Below are 19934 nucleotides of genomic sequence, written 5' to 3'. Positions count from 1 at the left end.
GATCCGACCCGCGGGAGGGCTGGGACCGAGGGTGATGCGGAATACAACGTGTTGTATTTTATTTATGTCATACCTTGGCCATACCCACCCGAGAAAACACACATTTCAATGCGGAATGCGCCAGAAGTTGAGGGAGTTTTGTGTCCTCGAACAAGAAACTGTAGCAACATTGATTCCAATCTCCGAATCCGGTATTCGAATTTCCGACGGCCGCGCAACCGACGCGTTCGAAATGCGTTCGAAATATTCTATGGAAGCCTGTGTGATAACCCTCCCGAACCCTATGTGATCCGGATAGTTATCACACGGTCCGGAACACCCGTATCAGGCCCAGGCATGACATAAATGTACATACAATCTGTTGTTGAAAAATGATACATGTCATTGCATGCATTGTTGTTGTTGTGTCCAATCATATGCATAGAACAGACCCCTTTCCACAAATCTGCACATCACATTGATAGCACTGTTTGAGTTACATGTATAATAATTAGATATTTGTGGACTATTAAAGAAAAAAACTGATAATCATTTTGTCCATCACTCACATTTCCCATTTTGTTCCATACTCAAAACCATACACCAACATACTCTTACAATCATTTAATTTCAGTTCACCCAAGTATATATTCACTTCCAGCAAAACTTAACACCTATAGCCTATTTCAGATATACACATTCAATAATAAACATTAAAATGACCATGTCTTCCATACCTGTGCCTTTAAGTATCTTCACATTTTGAACAGCAGCAAAATCCTTTCCAAGGGATGACTTCAAGACTTATAGTTACCGTAACATTACAAAAAACATTCACTTTTACAGTTGTACATCATGGTTTCAGATGTCATACTGTTAAGTATGGCATACTAATTCTGTTAGGTGGGAGTCAAGATTTTTCTCCTCGCTGTCGATATAATTCCAACTGTTCGTACAATCCTTTGAAATACATGATGTATACTACGAGCTTATATACGTATATACAGTAAAAAATGCCAACATACCACAGCAAGATTTTTAGATATGACTTCTTAGGCATTAGGCTCTAATTAGTCGATCACTTCTTATCAAGTCTCATGGTGTATCCACTCATAGTTGAGCAGCATGTAAAGTCTTATGTTGTTTGTCTAAGTTTTCTTACTAGCAAATCTGTTTGGCTCACTTGTTAAGCTACTGTATGACTGTAATGAAAATCTTTCTATATGTAAAATAGGTTTATGGCAGGACTTCCTTGTTGTTTTTTATATGAAATACCAAATCAGAGAGACTGTTCATAGTATTACATTCCAGACAGTCCTTACTATTAATTATCAAGACAAAAGTTGTAATAAAGTGCTGTTACGTTTGTGACATATTTTTTGTCTAACAGTTAAAATTGCCAACTTCTCTGCAGGAGATCTTGTTTCGATATTACGAAAGTCATTCTTGATTCTTCACATCATATTTCCAACACAACTTGACTAAAATCCGGTCTACGCGATAACATGTGACAAGAAGTGATCGGGGGAAACATCCCTCGTTGAAGCGAGGTTAGGGCGTTCATTCGAAGTCGCGGTCGGGAAGCACGATCGGCGCGACGAGCGTCCAGACGTAGAGCAGGATGCAGAGCCAGCTGGACACGATCTTGACCCATACAGCAGGCTGGTTAGGCTCCAGTTTGTTGAAGTTGGACCCATCCGGGCTACGGAAAAATCATAAATCTTCATGACCATACTTTACTTAAGTTAACCTTTAGCACACTGAAGTAGCTGTTTGGCACCCAATTCCCTATTGGTTACAGAGTTAGGCAGCAGGGAGAAGGTTAAGGCCATGTTGATTTCATTATAAGGATGATATCTGCACACGCATCAATTTTCGTCCGTTTCCAAAAAGAATGTAGATCCATGTCCAAGAGGGATCAAGGAAGCCATTCACATCAGGGCCTTACAACCATCCCTCAATAGAGACGGGGGGCGCCACAGACTTTCTGCAACTTATGATCCACTGCTCACTGAGTCACGTGTCTTATCTGCATAACGTGACGTCATCTCAGCGGCGCTCGTTCCTTGACAAAGACTGGTGTTGTACAGTCGAAAATTTGGGTAAGTCCAATTTCTGTGTTGGAAATTACAGTTAAAACTTTTACAGTTTCAGATTGATGATTTCTACCAACACAGATAAACTTTCAAGCTAATACTAATCTTTGCTGATTTGTAAAGTTGAAAGATTGTGTTGAAGAAGTCCCCTTACCTGTACCAGTTGGTGAGAGTCATCATGATGTACATGGAGGCCAGCATGAACATGAAGTGGAAGAAGGAGTAGTTGTACTTCACTCCGTCCTTCTCGTTATCGATCGTAGGGGAGTCGTCGTCAAGGTCATCCACCACGGACTTCTCCACATCGCCGGTACCTAGGACAACACGACAATCCTAGGTTTACTACAAGTTTTCTCTTAGAAGAAGAGAGGTGGTTGTACATGTGTATTCCTATTTGCTTTGTGAAAGTTATAAACACCTCAAACCATTATGTGTGGAAGGCTGTGACTTGAAAATTTTAGTATCTAATTAAAGTCAGATTGAGGAAATACAGTTAGATATGGTAGATAAGAATATTGAAAAGAAAACAATGCTGTGTTGGGGTTAGTAGGATCAAACAAGATTTTCATTTGTAATTTGACTGGCATATATTTCTTTTATTTTGCACCATATTACATTGCACCATATTAACTTTTATGACTTGATATTGCCATAATAAGCAGTTCTCAATTGATGAAGTAGATTATCAACGAGGGCTCACAATAGAGCAATGGAAATTAATTTCCAGTTGCCGTTATTCATTCTTTCAATGCTAATGCGTTTTAAATTGGGCTTGTTTTGGAACACAGAAATGCAAGAATGAGCTCGAAATAATTTAATTATTGCAACAGCATTTTTATATTTTGAAAAGATGTTATTGGTTTCAATAGCCTTGCAGTTGGCAACAGGGTCAAACATGTTACGTTAAATCCTCTTTATTAACCAAATTTAACATCATTACTTAACAATCTGTCAGAGTTCACGGCAAGCGTATGAGAAACCTTTCACAAATGTGTTCTGCAGTTGGCCTAACTGGGAAGCAAGAAACAACTTCAGACACCTAAAGACAAAATTCAACATTTTCAAGTTGTAACATAAACACAAGGAATAATCTTTAAGCAAGATAACAAAGCATTCCTTAAGCGGATATCTCACTGGAATGCGGCACGTTGGGGATCTCACTGCGTCCTAAATTGGATTTGTGTTACACTGTCTTGACTTTATAATGGGAATATCATGCAAAAAGCACAAGTATGACCAAAGAGACAACAAAACACACAAAGCATAAAAAGTTCGTTTTTTATCGATGACATTTGCTGAGTGCTCTGTCAAATCGCTCGGTTGCCAATGTGCCACAGTCCAGTGAAATACCTGCTTTAGAACCAAACACAGTGTACAGCAACACCTTGCCAGACCAAATAAAGCATAAAAAACAAAGCAAAAGGAAATAATATTACCATACTCACTTGGGGCCTGGCTGTTGGACAGCAGTGTGCTCTCATTCGACGACATGGTGAGCTTGTTCACACTGCTGTTGGACGAGGTGCGGATGCTGGAAAACGAAACATGGAGATCTTTCATATTACAAGAAGTCAGACAGTTGAACCTGGTTAGCATAGGTTGTAACATTCAATTAACACTCCCTCCCTAGTCCCTAGTATTACTGTAAATACAATTAAGTTCGCAGTGACTTAATTTCTCGGTAAGGTGAAAATGGGGTATTCACTGTGGGTTTGAAATTGCGGTTAAGAGGTCACCATGAAAACCGCGAATCTAAAACCACTGCAAACTTAAATGCATTTACAGTACTTGATCTGTATGTATTTAGATAAACCAGTGCTAAATACCAACATGAATATTTGATCTCTCGCCTACTATGGCCAGTAATGAGAATACACACAGATATACACACAAACACACCCACATATACCCACACGCATTTACTCACTCACTCACTCACTCACTCACTCACTCACTCACTCACTCACTCACTCACTCACTCACATGCACACACACACACCGACAAAAACACATACAAGAGCAGGCAAAGAAAAATCTTGGTTGTGCCGAGAGAAGTTTCCAACCTACCTGGCATACATGACGCAGACGAAGAAGACGACCAATCCCACAATGCCCTGTGCGTCCATGCCGAGGAAGACGCTGGAGGGCGTGGCAGGCGCGGCGGTGGTTCCGGGCTGCGTTCCGTTCTGGATCGGAGTCAGCCCCGTGATCTGCAGCAGGCTCGGGTTACATTTGCCGTCTGTTGGGAGGAGAGGGAAAAGACAAATGATGAAAAAGTTTTATATCGATCTGATACATTTGTGAAGGTTAGACATCCAGGTAAACAATATATAAAGAGAATTCAAACTCTACAACTGGATAAGAATTCAGAGATTAATTTCCGGACGTTTCGAGTGACATCCATAACTAGAAAAGTTATTGTAAATAAGTACATTTTAGTGACGCTGAAGAAGAGTGATGGATGTCACTCGAAACGTCTGGAAATAAATCTCTGAATTCTTATCCAGTTGTAGAGTTTGAATTCTCTTTATACATATCAATTTGACTTCGATTTTATTTATTTATTTACACATAGTAAAAAGCAGTTTACAAAACATAAATACTGCGACAACAAAAAAGATTTCTGGAGGCCATAACTGTTCAAACTCTTCCCTCATTTAACTTTATAGCTGGTTCTTAGCTATGGATTAGTACATATTTGACAATTTGAATGAATAGTAATGATAAATTATAACGATAAACAATTATCAAATAATGCTAACATTTGGGATAATATTTGAAAATTATACATCAACTAATACCTACAGCATATGCGACAAGTAATCAAGCCAAATACATTTTAAGTAAGATTTACATTTTGAGTAAGCTTTCTGGCTTGCTACTTGCAAGTAGTGTCTTAAATTTCTTGTAACTTCTAATTTGAACTCATGTGTTCATCCTAAGTATCTTGAGCCCTTAAGATGTATGTAGGCCTTACTTGTCTCGTTAGTCATGGCAGACCAGGTGATGTACATGGTGTACAGGGTGATGACTGAAGCCTGGAGCAGACCTGAGCGTGGCTGGGCTGAAATGACAATAACATTAGAAGTTACATTTTGTTTGAACCTTTGTTTATTCATGACATGCTCAAATCGGCACGCTTTTCATTGAGGTCATGAGGGAAGAGGTAAGGGTCAGATACAATATAACAGAGATACACAGTCATTTGAGTCCTAATAACTCTATCAACATATATCATTACATCTACATTCAACACAAAAAGCTAGGGAACTTACATTTGATCAATCATATTTCGTAGTCAAAACTACCAAAGATGACCCCTCAAGAGAGTAACTGTTCCCTGTGAATCCGTTTTTTCACAACCTACTCATATTATAGTCAAAAGTAGCCACAGTGCTCAACTCATGAATGTACGATCATTAACCGTCAATGGGATATCATTGTATAAAGGGCACAAATATGCTTTCCAATGATATGTAAAACAATGCAATTTTTGCCGGACATATGATTGATCACAACAAAGTTCTCAACCTTCTTGTGTTGAGAGTATGTGGGTTAGGTCCAATATGATTATAAATGGATCTTTTCAAGCTGGAAACAGCATACAGCTAGGTACTATTTTTAACACCTTTCACATATGACTGTCAACCTCACAGATATATACATGTACAGGACTTTACCATAATAGATACCCTGTATCAACACAAGAAGAAATACCTAGTCTTCAGCAATGTTAGGTATGGTTCCAAGTAAAGGAGAGTAAGAGCTTAAGTGTGAGAACTTACCCTCCTGGACTTTAGGGAGGATGGCGATGACAGAGGCAACCACACACAGGATCAGGTTGAAACTGATGAAGAACTTGTTGGTGGCACAACCGTCAGGCTGGGGAAAAAAAACAAATATTCATGTTTGTAAATAAATTAAGATGACTATTAAATTTTCATATACACAGAGTATCCCATCTCTCTGCAAAAAGTGTGATTTTTTTTACATGTTGGAAACTGGGAGAAACAAAGTCAAGATTCCAACAATTTTTTTTCTCATTTGCATATCATGGTAAAAAGAAAAGGTAACATCCCAACTAATTCATTGGAAGACTACAGAACAATCATCTAGTACAATAAATAACTTATTCATATCTTACATGCATATCATAATGATGATACTGATATGAGCAGTATAAATAGTACATTTGGATATAAAACAGCACAAAGGTTCTTGTAAACTCACCACAGTGTAGAAAATGAAGAAGACCACGACTGCAGCGATGGCCAGGGCATAGAACACAAACGTGCAGGCCAGGAGGGCTACAGAGAGACAAACAAACATACATGTAAATCAGAATATTCACAAAATTTCACTACTATAGCCATCTCTATTATCAAATGTTATAGTGGTGGTATTTTATTTGCAAGTTCTTGCCCGAGGGCTAATTGCAACAAGAAACAATACATAGAAAGGGTATACTGTACAGATAGTCCGAGTTAACAATGATGACAAGTGGAACAAATGGCTATTCTAAGAACTACTACGGAATACAATCTACACTTTTTGTGGTTTAACTTCTTTTTTGGAAGCAGTGGAAGACGAAGTGTTCAGCTTTTTTTGTAGATGAATATGTCTATTTGTATTAGTTATTAACTGTGTCACTCAGAGAATAATAATCCTAACTTATTGGCATGCAGGCTATTAGCTAAGAAAACAAAGAAATTGTCCTCCTTTTGAGGGGACACCCAGAAGACATCCTATTTCCCTGGTAATTACATACACATGAACTGATGTTGCCACCACACATACTGCGACTGTTGTTTTTCCTCATACAAGACACTGGGACAGCATGAAAATTGATTGACATGCAAAGCTCAGGACGTCATCAAACTGATCTCCTCGGAACCCAACCCGTCATGGAAGCGACCTAGAGGTCGCCCTAGAGGAAGATGGGAAGACCAGATCTTCAACACGCTCCAGGGGCTGGGGGTCACCAGTAATGACTAGAGGGTCTATGCCGAGAGCAGACCAGCCTGGCGAGCCCTAAGCATGTCTGCAGCCGCCATGCATCAGACACTGATGCCTGCGAACGATTGATTGCAAAGCTACTAGGTAACCGTTAATCCATCATAAACTTACCAAAGTACCAGAACTTGGAGTTGCCTTCTTCCATCTTCTCCACCCAGGACTCATTCCAGGAGTGAGCAAAGTCCACCAGTAGAACCAGTTGGATGAGAATGAACAGGAACGCACCGATCATTCCGATGTACATCCAGGCTGTGTGTAGGGAGAGAAGTTTAAACTCTATAAGACTTTGTACAACTTCGTGCAATTTTTAAACTCTCTTCCATTCTTGTTGTCATATATAAAATGACAATGAACTTTTGTGCATTCGTCAGTGTTTATGAACTACAAATTGCAGATACCTTTGACTAGTGCTGCGGATCGAAACCCGAGTTTAGGTTTAGGTTCGGACTCGAGTCCAGAGGTTTAGGTTCAGGTCCGGACTTGAAAGTCCGGACCTGAACAATAATTTTGGAATATTTTTTTCGTGTTACATGTAACATTGCAAATTGGCAGATATTTTACATGTAATTTGAAAACTATATATACGGAATTATATACAGTCAGTAATTAACACAAAGGTTCAGTTATAAACACAAAAACAGCAATGTTTTCATATTTTTCTAGTGCAAATTTCACGATCTAAGGAAGGTTTAAGATGGTTTGAAACAAAAAGGAGTGTATAAGTGAGAGATTTTTTTTTCAAGTCCGGACTTGTTTCCAGACGTTTAGGTTTTTTTGGACTTGAACCTAAACGTTTTACAAGTCCGGAACCGGTCCGGCCGGACCGATCCGCACCACTACCTTTGACTATTAAAGCAGATTTGTGTCAAGAAATAAAAAATAAAAAATTGAACGCAATTGTTTATGATTGTATTTTAAGATAGATTTGTGTAGTTCTGTAGCTGTATCTGTGCAGCCGGTATAACCGCCCTTTGGTGTAACACACCCGCTTCACAGGCATGCGGTGCAGCAGCAGCTGGTTATATTACACTGAATAACCTATCACGCCTAACTTCTGCACGTCTAGCCGCAAGCGTTGTTTGAAGCTATCTAACTGGGATGTGCCTACTGTACTTAATTGGTGGCAACGAATTCAAGTCTACCATGAATGGAGTCTTTAAACATTAAACACCATTGTAACTAATAAAAAAAGAATGTACCTGATCCAAAAGCACCCCTGGGGATGAAAAATGCTCCAACGCAAATGCCGATCACTGCCAGGAACTTGAAGAACCAGAATCTGCAAAGTAACAATTTACCATAAGTCACAACTTTATGCTAAAACAGGAATTTTCCATTAGAAATTTTATTCATCAATGGAATAATTAAAATCTCCACAATCAAACCTATCTCAAAGCCATTTAGAATTTCTGGACATTTATGGTTGAGATTTTATTTCATTATCATAAAGTCATTATGGTAAAAACAGTGGGTTTTTTTTCAAAAAGGGTAAAGTATTTATAGATATATTCTTCATATCATTTCAAAATCAATCATATTGAAAAGAGCTTTTGATACAGTTGCATGAACCAATGAAAACCTAAAAATCTTGGCTGGGGCTGCACATTTTTCAGAAGGGACTTAAAATGGGGGTCCTGTGTTCGAACTTCAAGTTCAAGGAGGTGCCTATAGCTAGAGCACATTAAAAGGGAAGGACTTAAGCAACCCCTCCCTGTAAAAATATACCCTGCTATTGAAACAGGAAGGAAACTTGCTTCTCTATGTGTTACTAGGCAATACAAGGATCTGAACGAAGAACTGTCTCTCTCACCCATTCTGAATGCCGGCGCGGGGGTCCTTGCTAGTTTTCACACTGATCATGAGGAGGCTCATGAGGAAGAAGAAACCAGCCAATCCAAAGCAGACACGATAAACCGCGAGGTATCCCGTCACGCTCCGCACAATGGAGGCACAGTCCACCAGCTTATCATGGATTATGGTGTCGTCACAGAGTTGCGGAGTTTCCATGAACTGTTTCAGAAGGAAACGCAAGGAAACAAATAAATAGAGATCTCACTAACACAACATACAAGAAAAATCTTTCAAGAACTCTGCCACATTGTAATCTTTAGCCCCCCTGCAATATTTTTATTATCAGCTGTGGCCTTCTCTACAGCCCACCCACCGATTAACCCACTTTTTCCTCATGGAGATTGGCCTTGGGGCACAAAAAGGGTAGCCCACTGATCATGAGATAGCCTACCCCGCTAGCCTGGCCCACCTTTTCCGGAAACCCTAATCTTAACCCTGACACTTATGATTCTCTCTTACCTCTTTCAGTCCATCCTCCACTGCAGGAGCCAGCATGAGGCAGGCCACCAGCATGCCCAGCAGCAGGAACAGGGCGTAGGCGATGCGTGTCACCACCGAGTTCTTACTCTTCCCACAGGCAGAACAACACAGGCTGCAGGCTGCGCTGGTGCAGCAGCATGCCAGCTGGAAGGGAACACAAAAATAAATCAGTTTCAATTTCACCCATTTTTCTTTTTTAATGACTCTTGCTTTGTATGAAGTTATATTTTCCGCTGTGTCTGGTTGTGTCTATAGTCCTTTGAATACAACTTACACAGCCAAAAGTGCAGTGGGAAGATGAGGTCAGTCTTGCCAGAGTGTGGCAGGAAGTACAGTTCAGCAGTGTTTCCGCCAGAGGGGCGTCTTCCCGTCAAATGACGGCCTTATGTCGCTTTGGACGGCCTGAAGTCAGACATAGGCCGTCCTCTTTAAAAAAAAGACAAACTAAATGCCGAGAAATCGGTAAAAATATATGAGAGGTCGGCATAATTTCTGTTTTTCTTTGTTATTGCGGGCGTGGGGACGCTCTATATCGTTGGACATTCACACTCTTTTGTTTGTTGCTATTGTTAAGCTTGCAAAGAATCGATGTCGGTGCCTTTGGCATACGGTGATCTCATTAAAAACCCGTTTTTCAAGACTCAATCGAAGAAAGTCATCGCAGAAAACAAGGAAAAACATAAACAAGTTAGAATTTCGCCCTTGCATTTCAGCCTCTACGTCGTGATTTGCTGCGATTCGCCATCATTTCTGACCGTATTCGACACAATATATATTCCTTTGAATGTTTTTTCCGTGAAAATTCTCCATATGTACCGTTGAGTACCCAAGTGGACGGCCTCTCAGTCGCGGTCTGGCGGAAACACTGCAGTTCAGAGTCGGTAGAACTAGTCAATAACCCGACATGACAGTCCATGGAAGAGGCTACTAATTGTAATTCACTGGAAATTATTATTTTGGGTCTGCCTATTTCAGTACTTGTTTGTTTTTGCAATTACATATTTTCCATATACGCTAGTCACGTTCACCATATGAAGAGTGAAAGCATGTGATCATGATCGATAGACACATGTAATGTACCTTGCTAATCACAATCTTATTTGCATAATTAATGAACTACAATCAAATGAGACATAGGAGAAACTAAATATTTCATTGAGTCGTGAGATCTTAAAACTCAGTATTGTAGCACAGAGCCAAGAAAACTGACTGCTACATGTACATGAATACACAACAAGACTGGCAATGATAAAAAGACATTGCCATGGCGACGGTGGTTGTTGTTTTAATTTTTACTGTACCCTGCTTAGGGCACAGTGATAGGTGGTGCTGGTCATACAGGTTTTCTAACGAAAAGGGCTGTTCTACTGGACAAATACACACACAGACACGCACACACACAGACAGCGACAGTTCCACTAGATTCTACCAGACACACCCCACTGCCAGAACGAACATCGATTTCATCACAGCCTGATCATGACAACTGAAAACAGCCCACGGACCGGGTTCCCACCATACAAAATGACTATTCTACTCTGATAGGACTGCTGTTTACATGAACAACATGTTAGGCCAAATCTACACAAATTTTAACATCATAGTCCACTTACCAACAGACACAGCATACACCATGCAACAGCTTGTACACTATTTATGTTCCCTGAACTATAGAACTAAGTCCTCTAGAGCGTGAATGGCCAGGGATGTTAGCTAAGGATGGAATGCCAGGATGGAATCCCAGGATGGAATCCCAGGATGGAATGCCAGGATGGAATCCTAGGATGGAATGCCAGGATGGAATTCGAGTCCCACTGGAATACCAGGAACACGTCATAAAGGAATTTGCCAGTAATTCCTGGAGCCCTAATGAAATGCCAGCCTGGGAATCTTAATTCACAGAAATGTTGTGTGAAAATGTGTCCCATGTGTTCTTGGAAGTGTACAGGATTATATCAGCAAGAAAGTGGCATCTTATCAGCAGGATAATCATCTAGTACTAGTACAACTGGCTTGCTAAATTTCCTTGCGACAGTGAAATTTTTCATTGATCGATCTGGCCTTGGCCTTGGACAAGGTCCGATTGTCATGAATGAGGTTAATGCCCTTTGATTAATCTGCTTGTATAGGTAACTGAAGCAGCGTGTGCACAATCGTTATCAGTACAGAGTTGATGCAGTTATGACCTGTACCCTGAAGAAAGACATTAAATCTTACAGTTGTAAGGACCAGCATTAGGGCATCTAAAAACATTGTAACAGACACACATCGTTTTAGAAAAGAGCAATATTACTGTAGAGCTGAGGTCTTAAATGGGTCATGTATACATAAGCCTGGCACATCTGGTAGACAGATGTAGCTGCCTGTCTAGGTTATCTAGGAGGAATTTCCCGAGGGAGGCTTGCTGTCTGACTAACATTCCTAACATTCTTATTGTCTTAATATGCCTATGGACACATGCCTGTACAATTCCTAGAATAGTTGCAATCTGCACACAATACTATATCATTTGGCTCGCCCCTGAGGCGTCGCCAAAAACTGACCTGCTCTAGCCCAGACAGAAATACTTACTAGTATAAATGATAAATGAATATGAAGTACAGTATGACGCAAATGTTGAGGATCACTGTTTTAATTTAACATTGTGCTGCATACGAATTTTGTTTTGAAATGTCATGTTGAAAAGTTTGCACACATTCATTAAGCAACAATTGCTGTTTTTCTAAATACAAGGTGCCCCTTTCAATGCGACTTTCAAAGTCCCAATTTAGTGTGAAAGTGGAAATCCATGGGCCAAATATTGGCAGGACATAGTGACTTTAAAGGGCACGGTGCCCTGTTACAGTCCATTTTGAATTTGTATGACAGTGACGCAAAACAGATAAGCAGAATTGACTCCACGCAATTTTACAGTCCATCTGTACATTTGTATAATCTCGCATCAAATTACACAATCCTAGTACAGAAATCCAGCCTGACTATTATAGTACAAGACATGTGATGATAAGTCACAAGACTGATTCGTAATTATTTGTTTCAACATGGCATGGTCGAACGATTTCACACAAATTCTCCTCAAAAATTGTATCAAAAGTCTTCTTGAAGTTCAAATGGCTATAGACATGGAGCGTATATCGCAATCCAATAAGGATGATCGTCAAATAATGAAAAGTAATAATTTGTTTTTCATTCACTTCCTCCTAAAATCGGTATGCAGATGTGCTTGTTTACATCACGTAATGTCTGCCGGTTGCGTCATGACAATCCCACAGAAAAAGCCAAATAATATTTGTACATTCTGGCAACCACTATCAAACATCAAATCGCCTAAGAATATGTCCAGAACATGACATTGAACATGAAAATGTTATTCATCGGCCTCTAAACATCGCAGTTTGAGATAAAAATGTGGTTAAAACCTACCGAAGCTGCACAGCTGCCTAGACCGAGGGTTCCCAAGATGGCGCCCATCCTGATTTGATTCTCGAGCCTTCTTCTCGGTTTTCTGCTAATAAAACCTTTATAAATCCCTAAACCTCGACTCTGTCCCTCAAAACTCTTCCTCTGGTGTATCTTCTACAAGAAAATCTCAGGATTGTAGACAAGAATTGTCCCAAACTGGGGAAAATTCGCCGGAAAAGGTCGGAGACACCTGCGCCACAGAACAAAACACTGAACAAATCCTCACAATGACGTCATGGTCTGGTGCTGCAGTACCAGTCACATGACCAGCACCGTCTCGTTCCCTACTTCTCGTCCCCAAGTTTGTTTACGACAGATATTATCTTTTTACATACGCGTTACCATGGTGATTGATCAATGTCAAATGATATTTGATCAATCCTTATTGTGGACACGTACGTTACTCAAACAATGAAACTTATGATATAACGTTAACCCAAAAAATATTTTTGAAAAATTCACGTTTGAAAAATATGATTGACAAAAAGTGGCAAATCATAACGTTAGTAGCAAATAAAGACAAAAATAATATTAAAGTAACTAAGTAAACATTGGACATTAATGTAAAGCAATGATAAAAAGTTAGGTGAATAAAGTTAAACATCACATTGACCTAACAGAAAGGCTGAAACAACAATGATCAATGATTATTGATAATCAATAATTGGCAGATAATAGAAAAATCAACGGCTCCTTGTCAAAAAAATAATGAAACCATACATAGTGATGAAACAAATGAGTCAGGCCGCTGAAGGTCGAAGGTCACTCCAGCTCCAAGATGGCTGCCGAATTTCTGTCAGATTCGCAGCTGAGGAGTTGGTTGTCAATTCAGTGGGAAAACTGGCCGTCTTTTCCCCTTGTGGTCGGTGTAGCCCTCACGGTAGCGACATACTATGTCAAGTGTGTCGCCAAGGTAAGTTTTGAACAACATTTGACCTTTATAGAGAGGACAGTGAGCTTTTCCAAACGGGTCATCATCCGCAAGACAACTTTTACCTCCTACTCCAAGCAGATGTAACATGCTCATTCACGACTTTTACGCCCATCTTTGCAACATTTTTATCGATAATATTATACCACTCTTTTTCAAGGATGAAGGGAATTGTCTAAAAACTTGCAGTGATGAAAAAAATAGTACTAGTACCAAACTCACTGTTTATTGAATAGAACTTTATGCACTTTAACTTCACGGTGGTGGCAAGCTAAAGTAATAATTTGCAAAACTGAGGTGTGAAGGAATCATAAATAATAACAACAGGTTTCTCACAGTGATGATATGTTCATGGTACAGAGGTGACATGTACCATGATATGTTCATGGTACAGAGGTGACTGTGAATACAGTGAACATAAAGTTAGTTACACTTCAACTTACACAGTGAAAGAAACAAGAATTACAGTAACTGTTAAAACCCTTTGGGGAAGTCTGATAATCCCCCCCCCCTCATTTTTTTGATGGTCTGTCTATAAATCATATCCAAAAGCCTGCTATGAAGTAAGCTACACTTGATCAAGATCACTTTAATTTTCTCTCTTTCACATTGTAGAAGCCGTTGCTGATAACCGGCAGTAGTCGTTGTGCAGACTTCCTCCAGCGCCGCTGTCCTGTCCTGGTACAGGAGTACTACCCTACTGTCTGGTGCTTCACATCACGTGCTCACACCCTCATCTGTGGCATCATCAGGGACCTGGCTGACGGCAAACCACCCTCCTACCAACAGTACGTAGGGAAACACCCCTCTTGCATTAATACTACATTCTCCTACGCAGAGCCTTGCCCACAGCCTAACCAATATACCTTGGGAAGGCTCTGTTAACCTTTAGCACACTGAAATAGTCATTTGTCATCTCATTCCCTATTGGTTACAGAGTTAGGCAGCAGGGAGAAGGTTAAAATGGGCTGAGGTTTCCACCTTTGTGGGCCGCTAACCAGCTGGCAGCCAATCAGAGAATTGCCTAAGTGTTTTCTGTAGGTAAAGCTAATTAGAGCCTTTTATTGTGCAAGTACATTTTTCTTCTCATCTACCCCAATGTACCATTACCAAATAATGTAATTTGAGCCCTGCCACTTCAGCACCAAGGACAGGTCCTGTTATAGATATGTAATAGTTGGTGATACTCAGTTCAGTACCAAGGACAGGTCCTGTCACAGATATGTAATACTATAAATGCAGAAATGTTTATGGTGGTTTTATGTTCGCGGTTGATACTCAGTTCAGTACCAAGGGCAGGCCCTATCACAGATATGTAATAGTGGTGATACTCAGTTCAGTACCATGGAGAGGTCCTGTCATATATATTTATGTATGATATTGAGTATTTTGGGTATGTCTATTCAATTCATATGTACATATATAGTTTTGGTCGAGAAGACCAACATTTGAAATAGATTATTCTAATTACAGCCTTGTTTGTATAATCAATGTGACACTATGAAATAATACATCTACAATACAAGTGTTCTAGATATTTCCTGGAGGTTTGAGGTCTCTTAACTCTTGTTTACAATATGATTTTACAGAGATATTCTCCACACTCCTGATGGAGGGGAGATCCATCTGGATTGGCTGGAGCACCATGGAGATAGTCACCATGGCAACCATCACCAAGACAACAAGACCCGCCCAACTGTTCTCATCATGCCTGGACTGACAGGTATGGTTTGTGTCTAGGATGATGCCATTTCAAAAATAGGGATTTATAGCATTTATATTTTTTATATGAAGTTTGATCCAAGCCTACCTCTTCAGGCTGGGTTTTTATACACATCTTTTGAAGTCTACTTCAAAACTTCATTACCTGTAGAATGCTTTAAAAGTTTTATCTGTGTAATTTGTGTATCCATAGGGGATGTCCCTGTAGCTCAACTGGTAGCAGTTGAGCTCCTGGTTTCAATTAGTTGGTAACAAAGAAACCCTGGTTCAAATCTTGGGAAGGGCATCTCGGTTGGGGCTGCACCCGTCTTTCGGAAGGAATGTAAAATGGGCTCCCATGTTCGAAGAGGTCCCTCGGGCACGTTTAAGAGGAAGGGCTAGCAATCCCTCCCTGAAAAAATATACCTGCTACTGGAACAGCTAGAAAACTTGCTGACCTATGTACCACTAGGCAGTACAAGGTGAACAACAACAACAACATTTGAGTATCTGTACAGGTAACAGTGGCTCGGCGTACGTAGCCAGACTGGCGAGGGGCGCTCACAAACAGGGCTACCGGGGCGTTGTGTTTAACAACAGGGGAACCAACGGCGTGGAACTCAAGGTAGGTCAAAGGTTAACTTGAGTGAATGTTACCATTTTATACCATTAATGCTGAACTGAGATTTTTTACTTAGTAAAGATTGTGTCCTTGGAAACTTATAGATTTGCTGAAGACTTAAGGATGTAGTCTTTTTAATTACTTGTATCAGAAGTCAGATGAATGTGATTGAAATTTAAACATTTGGCAACTTTTCTCATTTTCAGAGTGCGAGGTCGTACTGTGCAGCCAACACAGATGACCTGCACCTTGTAGTCAGTCACGTCAAGACGCTGTACCCGGACGCGCCACTCATGGCCGTAGGGGTTTCCCTCGGAGGGTAAGCCTAAATAAGGAGTCTAAACATCTATATGCTAAATATAATCTTTATGGCTAATTGCATTTGCAGTAAAAGATTATGACAACTATATGTACATGTAGCACTTGCAATATTGCAGATAACAGAAAAAAGGATTTCTAGCCCTAACTACACACAACTAGCCATGGATAAACTTCTATATCTTACTACATGTTATTGCAACATCAGAAAGTAGCCATTGTTTTTTGTCTTTTCTTTAAAATGCAGGATCATCCTGTTCAACTACGTGGCTAAGTTCGGTAAGGACTGCGGACTTGTGGCGGCCATGGTAGTCTCGGTCTCGTGGAACGTGTTTGAGGGGACGAGGTCGCTGGAAGAGACGGTCAACAAGCTGGTCTTCAACAGGTACCTGGCCAAGGGGCTGACCTCGAATCTGCGCAGGTGAATAGTGGGCTACTTTTCTTTAACATATTTATGGGGGAGATTATAAATTGTAAAAACAAAACTGCAGGGAATTGTGTTTAGGTTTCAAAAGCCAAGTGCAAGTGAAAGTTGACAAACATTAAGCAAGTGACAAAAAATGACGACTAAGGAAAAAAGAATTTGCATGAAGTGTTGAAACCTGAAATAAATGACTTACAACAATGCTTGCAGCGGTACCTCTCTAATATGATTAAATCAGGACCTACGCATGGTCCTAATACTGTAATAGTGTTTGCAGTAACTATTTATATTAAGGTATTGAATTTCATACCATAGTACGACAATATTTTTCTTGGTCTCATCAAATAATTGACTCCCAGTTTAATACCATTAGAAAATTATCTGAAATCAACCAATAAGACCTATTAGATGAGCTGAAGCAAATGTTAATTCTGTGCTATTGAATAATTCAATCAATTGATTGTAATTAACGAGTTTGGATCATTAATTTTTTTGTGTTTGAATAACTAACACACTGCTGTTTATCATAACCATAGACTAAATCTTGTCCACAGGAATCGGGTAGTTTTTGACCAGCATGCCAGTATTGACGTTGACCATGCTCTAGAGGTTAGTCAATCATAACTTTTACCAAGTCATATTTCATAATCTGGTAAGGCTTAGGCCACAACAACCTATTTTGACAGTTCTATGATATGAGGTCTTAGAACATTATGATATTTCTAAGACTTAGTGAAACTTTGCAAAGGACAAAATGAAAAAAGAGGGGAAAAAAATTACATTGACTGTATTCACTCTTTGAAACTGTGTGTACAGACTTATCTCTTAGATTCAGTTTTCATGGCAATATTCCAAGCTTTATTTTTCTTTTGATTTAAAAATCAATAGATTGATGTGGCGTGAAATTTCAACTTTTCCTGTTATAGATGATTAGCCATACTATGTAATTAAATACGTACCATTCATTTAGAAACTGATCTACCTTTTCCAAGTAGGCGTCCACCATTGGAGAATTTGATGAGCGTTTCACTGCGAAAGCCTTCGGTTATGAGTCTCTGCAGCACTACTACACCGACGCCAGCCCCCATCGCAAAGTTCCCAACATACAGACCCCCATACTGTGTCTTAACGCAGCGGACGACATCTTTTCTCCTTTAGATTGTAAGTTAAGTTTGACATCACAGATCTATGTGTAGGTTTAAGTTTGACATCACAGATCTATGTGTAGGTTTAAGTTTGACATCACAGATCTATGTGTAGGTTAAAGTTTGACATCACAGATCTTTATGTAGGTTAAGATTTCACATCACAGATCTATACGTACGTAAAAGTTTGACATTACAGATCTATGTGTACGTAAAAGTTTGAGATGTGTAGGTTAAAGTTGACATCACAGATCGATGTGCAGGTTTAAAAAGTTGACATCACAGATCTTCTTGTAGGCTGAAGTTTGACATCACAGATCTTTGTGTAGGTTAAAGTTTGACATCACAGATCTATGTGTAGGTTTAAGTTTGACCTCACAGATCTTTGTGCAGGTTTACAAAGTTGACATCACAGATCTATGCAAAGGTTAATGTTTCTGACATCACAAGTCTTCGTGTAGGTTGAAGTTTGACATCACAAATCTATGTGTATGTTAAAGTTTGACATCACAGATCTATGTGTATGTTAAAGTTTAACATCACAGATCTATTAGTAAAAATCGGCCAAATAGAGTGAATAGGCAAACCCTGCATAGCGGATTACCCCTGGCATACTATTCACTCTATTTGTCCGATTTCTACTATCTTCCCAGCGATTGGACGGAGCCTGGTAGAGGCTACCAATTTGAAAACCCTTCCACTTGCCTTGAGAGATTACAAATCGGGTCTGTAACTAAAAGTTGTTTGTTTATTTGCTAGTTTGTGTTGACAGTGTGGTTTCTTTGAATTGTCTCATTTTGTCCTCTTTCTATTTTAGCCATCCCCTTCGAGGAAGTCGAGAAGAACCAAAACATCGCGCTGGTTGTGACATCGCACGGGGGCCACATCGGCTTCGGTGATTGGCTGTTCCCTTCCCGCGAGAGTTTTATGGATAAACTGTACCAGCAGTATGTGGAAGCGGTCTTCAAGTACGGACAGGAGCTGGCAAAGGAGGAAGAGGAGAAACGGGTAGATGAAATGAAGCAAGTGCAAGAGTAACATTCCTATTGCCTTCTGTGCTCTCATTTCTGTTCTAGGCCACACCAATTTTATTAGTTGGTTCTCTGAGTTAGCAAAACATTAGGCCTCACGAATTCAATTATATGGATGCCATCCTCTTGGTACCCCAAAACTGATGCGAGCATGAAAAAAAAAGTTGGGCCCAAAAAATTTGCCTTCAGGAATTCGAATATTGAGCAAATGAACACACAGAACATAAAATGTTTGGTATGCAAGGAGTACATGTAAGATTACGACGAAATCAATACTTTTTACTATAGGAAAGAGGCATTTTATCATTAGCATCAATTTTCCAATATTTTGTGTGCAATTTACGGCATACTTTTTTTTCATTTTGTAGTATGGTTATGATTTACAGTATGGTTTCAGACCTTTGTTTTTTTAACAGACGAAAATTGCGCGGATGTCAACCATATACATGTAATCAAATCAGTGCGGCCTGATACTGAATTGAAAGATCGTCATGGAATCAGAGTTTGAGAGGAAATCTTTACCTTGCTTAACACCGTTTAAAGGAGGGAATACAATAACTGTTGTATTCAAGTTTTTTTCTTCTAGTCCTTTGTTTTTGTGTCCTCCTTTACGTAAGAAAAGACTAAGAACCAAGGAAAGACATTGGTGTAACCTAGAAATGAGATTTTCATCAGGGGACAAATCAGAAAGACTTTAGAGGATGACCAAGTAACAAAATAAGCACAAAGCCTGACTAGTTAGATGCACCTACACATAGATAATGTGGAACTAACTTGTACTTATTCCATCCAAATGTAGAAGAGAGAACAGATGTTTGTTATAGCAGAATGAAATTGAGAGACGTATGTAAAAAAAGATGTAATAAGAAGAAAATGAA

General features: G+C 39.7%; 2 protein-coding genes across 3 annotated transcripts; one reads left to right on the top strand and one right to left on the bottom strand.

Moving 5' to 3' along the window:
- Nucleotides 1-348: 348 nt before the first annotated feature.
- Nucleotides 349-13126, bottom strand: LOC136424667 (serine incorporator 1-like). 2 transcript variants are annotated; one of them, XM_066413292.1, is made up of 12 exons: nt 12846-13126; nt 9402-9566; nt 8902-9101; nt 8291-8370; nt 7203-7340; nt 6306-6382; nt 5861-5957; nt 5053-5139; nt 4143-4314; nt 3512-3606; nt 2230-2389; nt 349-1681 (listed from the first exon to the last, which is right to left on the bottom strand). In XM_066413292.1, exons 1-12 carry the CDS (start codon nt 12891-12893, stop codon nt 1540-1542), a joined length of 1461 nt encoding a protein of 486 aa, XP_066269389.1. In that variant the 5' UTR covers nt 12894-13126; the 3' UTR covers nt 349-1539. The 2 variants fall into 2 exon arrangements, with proteins under 2 accessions (XP_066269389.1, XP_066269390.1); XM_066413293.1 differs by having other exon boundaries at nt 3521-3606.
- Nucleotides 13127-13623: 497 nt separating this feature from the next.
- Nucleotides 13624-19495, top strand: LOC136423828 (phospholipase ABHD3-like). The gene is made up of 9 exons (XM_066412172.1): nt 13624-13797; nt 14431-14603; nt 15405-15538; nt 16035-16141; nt 16345-16457; nt 16704-16877; nt 17435-17489; nt 17876-18041; nt 18843-19495. The coding sequence occupies exons 1-9, from the start codon at nt 13663-13665 to the stop codon at nt 19061-19063; spliced, it is 1278 nt and encodes a 425-aa protein (XP_066268269.1). The 5' UTR covers nt 13624-13662; the 3' UTR covers nt 19064-19495.
- The last annotated feature ends 439 nt before the right edge of the window (nt 19496-19934 follow it).

Source organism: Branchiostoma lanceolatum, chromosome 18, assembly GCF_035083965.1.
Source record: "Branchiostoma lanceolatum isolate klBraLanc5 chromosome 18, klBraLanc5.hap2, whole genome shotgun sequence".
Lineage (NCBI taxonomy): Eukaryota > Metazoa > Chordata > Leptocardii > Amphioxiformes > Branchiostomatidae > Branchiostoma > Branchiostoma lanceolatum.
This window is presented reverse-complemented; position numbering and strand designations above follow the sequence as displayed.